Below are 7,975 nucleotides of genomic sequence, written 5' to 3'. Positions count from 1 at the left end.
AAGTATTTGCATTAAAAGAAAAAGAACACAGCATATCTTGCCTGTCTTGAATGTTTGTATTCAAATATGCTCAAAATAATTTAGGAAAATACATAACAAACATAAGATAATTATTTTATTAGGACTGAATCCTGAATATCATGACTAAGCAAAATGTAAATCTACCACTTTCACAACATACTACAAGATGAAATTTAGTTTAATTCAAGAGAATCCTTTTCTCTTCAAAAATATTTTAAACACATTTAAACAAAAGACCAAGGCACATTTAAAAAGAAAGCATTCCCTAAATCCTGTTTGAAAACAATGGAATCCAAAATGAACCAATAGTACAGGTGGAAAGCATGATCTAGTCACATGGAGAAGGAGAAAGCAGTTCACTGTTTAAAAGGCCAGTGCAATGTATTGCTAGGTCAGGCATTCATATACAATTGTTGACACATAGTAATTGAACTCGGACAGGTATATAAAGGTAGCCAAGAGCAAAGACAGAGCATTGGAGACATATCAACTTCAACAGCTGACAGACATCATGGGCAAAGTGCGTTCTTATAATTCTGTTTTGACTACTGAATTAGCTACAGACATATAACATTCTAAAGATAAATTGTAATGTCAAATTCTAAATATACATTCAGTACATGTGGCAAACAAATGACCTCATGCTTGCTTCTTATTTTCAGGTAATCTTCTATGAGGACAGGAACTTCCAGGGTCACTCATATGAGTGTATGAGCGACTGTGCTGACATGTCCTCCTATCTGAGCCGCTGTCACTCTTGCAGAGTGGAGACTGGATGTTTCATGATGTATGACCGTCCCAACTACATGGGAAATCAGTATTTCTTTAAGAGGGGCGAGTATTCTGATTACATGTCTATGTTTGGAATGAGTGACTGCATCAGGTCCTGCCGTATGATCCCCATGGTGAGTTCCTTGAGTATATTTTATCTAAAAGAAATATTACATTTACAGTTTGATTAATGTTTAACAATAAAGTGTATTGATACTTTTAATCTCAAATTAGTTCTGCCTGATAAAATGTAATGGACGTCTTTCCACTACAGCACAGGGGATCCTACAGAATGAGGATCTATGAGAGGGAGAACTTCATGGGTCAGATGTACGAGATGATGGATGACTGTGACAACATCATGGACCGCTACCGCATGTCTCACTGCCAGTCCTGCCATGTGATGGATGGTCACTGGCTCATGTATGAGCAGCCCCACTACAGAGGAAGGATGCACTACTTCAGGCCTGGAGAGTACAGAAGCTTCAGCAATATGGGTGGCATGAGATTCATGAGCATGAGGCGCATCATGGATTCTTGGTATTAGTGTTTCAATAAAATTATTTCTCCACAAAAGTAAGCACTGTGTGAAAAATCATTAATGACACTAATATTTGGATGACTACATGACACAAAAATATCCCATGAGATTAACTCTCATAAAAAAACTAAACAAAGTCTCAAGTGCAGTGCAGACAAATCAAGTCAAGTCAAGTCAAGTCAGTGACTCACCTCAAGCAAGTTGAGTCCTGATGTGTTTCAAGTCAAGTCGAGTCAAGCCACAGTACTAAAATAATTACGTTAATTTTTGAAATAAATATTAAATTTTGCTCTGAAAAGATGAACTTATATACATATATTTACACACATTTTTATATGAATTGTATATGAGTAACGTGTATATATTAATAAATTGCGTTAATTATCATGCACAGTATTTTATCGTAGGCATGTAAAAATACTGTGAATATTTCTAGATACCTTATTTTCCAAATTGCTTAGATTTTTAGAATTAACCAGTACAGGATTTTTCTGAGGAGCCGGAAATGGTCCGGCCACAACAGTGGCTCGGCTCAGCGACATGGCGGGGAAGACACAACGTCTCGTTCCCTCCATCGGGGAACGGAGGTTACATATGTAACACGCTGACGATCGTAACCTAGACGTTCCCCTTCTGTCGCTCTCTCCATGTTGTGTCAGAGAAGCGACACTAGGGGTCCACTTATAAACGTGCCATGCGCTGAGCCGTGTACGTGAACTGTTGTTACAGGAGCGAGCAGGTATTCTTACGTGCAAAGGCGACCAGCTGTATCAGACTGCACGTACCCTTCCCCAATGCCCCATTCAAGCCATCAGAGTCCTTCTGGTTACCCTGGAGGGGGGAACAAGGTGATGGCCGCCAACCTGGAAACAGGCCAGCCTGGCTGGGCCTCTTTTCTCTCTACACACATTGAGGGAAGGGGGTCTTAGCCCTTCTTTCAGGGGGAGAAGACCCTGCGGAGGCCACACCTACCCTGCAGGGGAGGCAAAGAGTGGCAAATACATCACATGGCCTGTTAGGACCTATGTGGAAAAGTTGGTGTGGTGGTAGATCCAGCCTCGTAGAGGGGGGAAGCGTACAGCACGGTGACCGAGGCAGCTGTAACTGCCTAAGGGAGACACGGGGGTCCGCTCGTGGAGCACCTATTCCAGTACAGGGTAGATTGGGTACCCGTAGTAGCTTGGGTCGGCGAGTTCCTCCGCTGAACTGCGGACCCAAAAGGGCTAGGGAGGAGTCATCCAGGGACCCGAAGATGGGATCTCCTTGGAACGGAGGCGCACTATTTTACCTCGGCTGAGGGAAAGGGTGCCAGGCGCAAGCGATTCACCCGGCCAGATCGTCAGCGTGTTACCGAGTTCTATGGGCTCGGACCTGAGAAAACACGGGATGATACTGACTCAACTCGGAGATTGTAAAATCTTGAAAAAGTGTTTAGGTGTTGCCCACCCTGCTGCTCTGCAGATGTCTGCTAGGTCGCTGCTGACTCCAAAGGAGGAGACGACGGGCCAGCTGTGACATGTGGAGGGAGCGTACTCCGCCGTGGCGATTTATGTAGGCTACCACTGTGGTGCTGTTTGTCCTGACTAGGACATGTTTGTCTCAAATTAACGGGAGAATCTTCCTCAGGGCAAAGAAAACAGCCAGCAGCTCTAGGCAGTTGATGTGCCAATGCAGCGGGGCCCGGTTCCAACGGCCTGCGGCTGCGTGCCCATTGCACACGGCGCCCCAACCCAATTTGGAGGAGCCGGTTGTGACTAGAACGCGGCGGCCGCGCTGCTGGGGTTGATGCATATGAGACCACTTCAGCACTGGCTCCAGACTCGAGTCCCGAGACAAGCATGGCGCCGCGGCACGCACAATGTAAAAGTTACCACCGCCTGCCGCCAAACCTTCAAACCCTGGACAGACCTCTGCTTTTTACGGGCAGGGGTACCCTTGCAGCAGGTGTCCCGACGCGTTCTAGTCACAACCGGCTCCTCCAAATTGGGGAGGATGCCATATGCCCCAGGAGCTGTTGGAATCATTTTAGAGGGACCACGGTACCTGGCTTGAAGGAAGCGAGGCATTTCAGCACAGACTGAGCACGCTCGTTGGAGAGACGTGCTGTCATTGAGACTGAGTCTAACTCCAAACCGTGAAAAGATATGCTCTGAACCGGGGTGAGCTTGCTCTTTTCCCAGTTGACCTGAAGCCCCAAACGGCTGAGGTGCCTGAGCACCTGGTCTCTGTGTGCGCATAGTATTGGGACGTGGAAGTACGCGTCCTTCAGGTCTACAGCTGCAAACCAATCTAGATGCCGGACGCCAGATAAAATTTGTTTCTGGGTGAGCATTTTGAACGGGAGTGCAGAGCGTCAGAGGATTTAAACAGGAACTTGGTGTGTAACTCGCAGCAGACTGCATGCACGACCATCGGCTCCGAAGAAATTTTCTGAATGAACTCCCGTATTTGCCCGGTTAAATACCCGTCATTGTCCCCGGATCGTTTTCATCGCCCGCGGCGCCTGCCTCAATCCCGTAGGAAGGAGGCGAGGCACAGGGGGCGGCTGAAGTGGCTTTCTCTCACTACAAGAAAAAGCCTACGACCGCAATGCTGTCATGGCTATGTTCTCGTACTGAAAACATAGACCATTCATAAAAATGCTGCCTGCGTGTGATCGCAACCCAGAAATGCAAGGCAGTTTTTATGACCGTCAGAGGTGGGGAGAATCAACGCATCCAGAAACTACACAGGGGCGGAAAAATCATCTTTAAAAAGACACGTCCTGAAAAGGACGTTTAATGCCGCTGTGTTTTGCTCTTTTAGAATAACTCTTTTGAGTTGTCTGCACTGTCGAAGCGCCCAGGGGCAAGGATGCACAGCCTTGCACGAAGGAGAAAGCTGCTGTTGTGCGCCATAAAGTCCAACAGCATGCAGAGCGTCAGAGGATTTAAACAGGAACTTGGTGTGTAACTCGCAGCAGACTGCATGCACGACCATCGGCTCCGAAGAAATTTTCTGAATGAACTCCCGTATTTGCCCCGCTTAAATACCCGTATGTCCGGGGGCGGGATATGCAAATACCGGCTGCCAACTTCTCATTGTCCTTTTTTCATAGATCAGAGGTGTATATCGGCGCTCAATAGAGACCCCTAGTGTCGCTTCTCTGACACAACGTGGAGAGAGCGACAGAAGGGGAACAATACTTTATAAGGCATTACCAGGGGTCGGGAACCTATGGGCGTCTCACAATTCACCAACACATGATCGTTTCAAACTTTCTAGAGATCATCCAGCAGAAAGTGTGTGTGCAATTGCAAAGCAATCTGACAATGACACTGTTTTGATTTCTCTTCTCCGAATTTGTCCTACAGTCTACTCCTGGTGAATGGGTTTGAAATTAACACCCGTCAAATGCAGATTTTTCATGCAGAGTATTTTGCTGATGTACCAGCCACTGTGGAAGGCGACCAGTAAGACTTCTCGTAATTATATATTACAAGAAATTATACACAAAGCTGCGTTTTTGATGAAACATGATTATATTTTGAAGAATAGATCAAAGAAAAGCAGCAGATGCATGTCTGATTTGATGTGTGTGCGCAATGAGCTCTGAGTGCAATGAAAGCGCTTCTCCAAGACATACACATTCATAGTTCTGGCCCTCATTACCCAATAACTATTGATCTTAGAGGTTAAGAGCATTTTCTATGAGCGATTTTATGAATGTTCCTTATTTTTTATGATATACTGTAGCACCCGCCGCCTGCAAAATGAGGCAAGGCTCAATGCAGTTTGCGAGCTCCTTGTCAAAATGTATTTCATGCGCGTGTAATTTTGCTCATCTACCCGCAACAAGCGGGTGACCTGTAAAACCATCACATGTAAAGAGTTATCACTCCTTTTTCTTTGTTTTATTCAACTGAAAACTGTTTGGAAGAATAATGTAACACAACTCTGCAGGTTCAGTAATATATACAGGTATCTTTGTATTAAAGAAACAAACACAAAAATGATTACATCATAAAGTAATACAAGACACATTCACCTTGAACCTAAAAGAGTTTTATTGTATTTTTTTCTGGCAGCATAAAATGTTACTAAAATGCAATAGTAAGTAAGTAAAATTTATTTCTAAAGCACACTCAAACACAGCAAAGCTGACCGAAGTGCTGTACAGTTGAATATACAATACATTAAAATAAAACAAACACGCCAAGTACAGATGAATATACAATACATTAATAAAACAAGCATGTCATAAAAAAAAAAGACAATCTCATTTAATACTGCAAAACGCTAGAGAATAAAAATGTGTTTTAAGCCTACATTTAAAAATAGACAGTGATGAAGCTTGTCTAATGTCAAGTGGTAGCTGATTCCATAGCCTAGGGGCAGCAACTGCAAATGCTCTATCGCCCTTACATATACAACGTGACTGAGGAATATGCAATAACATTTTGTCTTCAGATCTTGAAGACCTAGTTGGAAAGTATGGCTGTATTAAATCCCTAATATATGACGGGGCCTGGTTATTAAGAGCCTTAAAAACAAACAACAGTATTTTAAATTGAATCCTAAAATAAACAGGAAGCCAGTGCAAAGAGGCCAGGATTGGTGTAATATGATCCCTTTTTTTAGATGATGTCAAAAATCTATCAAAAATCAATAGTAAAATTAAGTAATTTTATGGAGACCCGCACAAATGCGTGTACTCAATTCCATATCGCAACATGTTACCTATTAATTTTTGCATATTTGTTTGTTTTTGAGTAGTCTATGGGCAATATAAACATTTTATTAAAAAGTTAATTATTCGTTTGTGGCAAGGCTCTTTCGAAAGAATGCATCAACCAAAAATTTTAAATTGTCTCCTAAGTAAAAAAAGGTTCCCGACCCCTGCATTTTACAGAGGTAAGATGAAAATAAAATGCCATCAAAACTTTTCTGAAGACAGTCAGTTCTCTTCAGAGATACATTTATATAAAATAGTCTTAAAGGTATTGCATTCAAGGACTTTAGTTAAAGTCTTCAGAAGTCATAATCGCAATGAGAGCACTTGGATTTCGTCACAAGTCATTCTATATATTTTATACTACTTGTCACATTTGAAATAAAGTGTTGTGACTGCAAATCTGCCTTTAATGTTTTTATATTGCCAACAAATGGTTATGGTATATTGTTGAGGAGGTTTAGAAAAGGCACACACATTACGAGGCAATGTCGGGTCATGTCAAACTTGTCGCACTACAAAAGATGAGATTAATCGTGAATCATTTTCATTTACTGACAACCCTCAAACATTTTAACAGTAATTTTACATATTAATGTTTCTGTATGATGAAATGATAACAAAATTATTTACTTACCTTTCCTTGTGGTTTTTTAAATGTGTAATGAAATTCGAGTTTGTGGTGTTTATCGGATAATTTTGCGTTGCATATTTTCATACTTTTTTTATATACACGGTCCAATTCGAAATCTTTATATCCAAAGGAGATTATTTTGGGAACTTGAAAATCATCTGTCATTTTGCCGCATTGTGAAAGCAGCATTAATCAGTGGTGCTGGCCGGTTTATATTTTTGCATATTAATTAATTGATGTTGCGAATCTTTTTTAAACACATTTCGTTACTGTTTATAATAAGTTATTAAAAATAATAATAATAAAAAACATTCAAGTCATTGTCGAGTCATGCAGTTCAAATCAACTCAAGTCTCGAGTCTCTGGTTCTCAAGTTAAAGTCAAGTCAAGTAATTTTCTTCATTTAGTCAAGCAAGTCACAAGAGTCAAGTCATGTAACCCGAGTCCCCCACCTCTGATATTTACTGAAAAATGCCCCCAAATAAGCACAGTTCAGTATTATAATTAACATATTATACGTTTAAAAATAACTATTATAATTCAGATATTATATATACAGTATATGTTTTGGCAGCAGATAAGTTAAGCATTTCTACAATACAAAATGTGGCTCAAAGGTCAAAATGTTTTTTTATTGAACATACAGTAACACTATTATGGGCCTACTTCCGTCAGAGCTATTTTTAATTGTTGGTCTATGTACTTATGCATAAGACACACGCTTTTGGAGCATCTCACTTTGGTTGCGTAACGTTTTACTAGATTTCAACTGTTTTTGAGCATAAAAGCGTATGTGTAAGGTTGTGCTTCATGTTGCTCTTGTTGGTTTGTCGAGGCGTGTTATCTGTATAGCTGGAGCTGTCTCTACTGGCATATCAAAGTGGTACATCAAGCTTTAACCGGTTTGATGGTATAGGAACTTTCCTTATTACCGAATTTATCAGGGGCATGATAAGTTGTGTTCCCCTTTCTGTCACTCACTTGACGTTGTGTCGATGAAGTGACACTAGGGGTCCCTCTTGGGAGCCCGATTCACCTTCAGATCTTTGAGAAAAGGCCAATGAGAATTGGCGAGTTGAATTTTCATCCCACTCCCCCCGACATATGGGTATAAAGGGCAGGCAAGTTCATTCAGACTTATTCTTCAGAGCCGAGCGGTTGTATTAACAGCAAGCTGAATACTTCTGCCGTTCATTCATATACGGCGCATTCCAGCAGTTCTCTTTCCACTCTGCACTACGCTGCAGACTACACCCCTGGGCGCTTCGACAGCGGTTTAAAGAGCTTTTCCTCTAAA

The 7,975-nt window shown here is 41.8% G+C and overlaps 1 protein-coding gene across 2 annotated transcripts; it reads left to right on the top strand.

Annotated features, from left to right (window-relative positions):
- The first annotated feature begins 406 nt into the window (after positions 1–406).
- Positions 407–1,372, top strand: LOC127658762 (gamma-crystallin M2-like). 2 transcript variants are annotated; one of them, XM_052148251.1, is made up of 3 exons: positions 407–541; positions 684–926; positions 1,067–1,372. In XM_052148251.1, exons 1-3 carry the CDS (start codon positions 533–535, stop codon positions 1,337–1,339), a joined length of 525 nt encoding a protein of 174 aa, XP_052004211.1. In that variant the 5' UTR covers positions 407–532; the 3' UTR covers positions 1,340–1,372. The 2 variants fall into 2 exon arrangements, with proteins under 2 accessions (XP_052004211.1, XP_052004210.1); XM_052148250.1 differs by lacking the exon at positions 407–541 and having other exon boundaries at positions 663–926.
- The last annotated feature ends 6,603 nt before the right edge of the window (positions 1,373–7,975 follow it).

Source organism: Xyrauchen texanus, chromosome 18 (assembly GCF_025860055.1).
Source record: "Xyrauchen texanus isolate HMW12.3.18 chromosome 18, RBS_HiC_50CHRs, whole genome shotgun sequence".
NCBI classification, from domain to species: Eukaryota; Metazoa; Chordata; class Actinopteri; order Cypriniformes; family Catostomidae; genus Xyrauchen; species Xyrauchen texanus.
Note: the sequence above shows the minus strand (reverse complement) of the source record. Positions and strands in the feature narration are given on the sequence as shown.

Bases quoted from the DNA above. Each gene is read 5' to 3' on its own strand.
- LOC127658762 (XM_052148250.1), top strand. From the start codon at position 663: ATGCTTGCTTCTTATTTTCAGGTAATCTTCTATGAGGACAGGAACTTC. The intron at 927-1,066 runs GTGAGTTCCTTG...TTTCCACTACAG, and splicing joins CCTGCCGTATGATCCCCATG to CACAGGGGATCCTACAGAAT.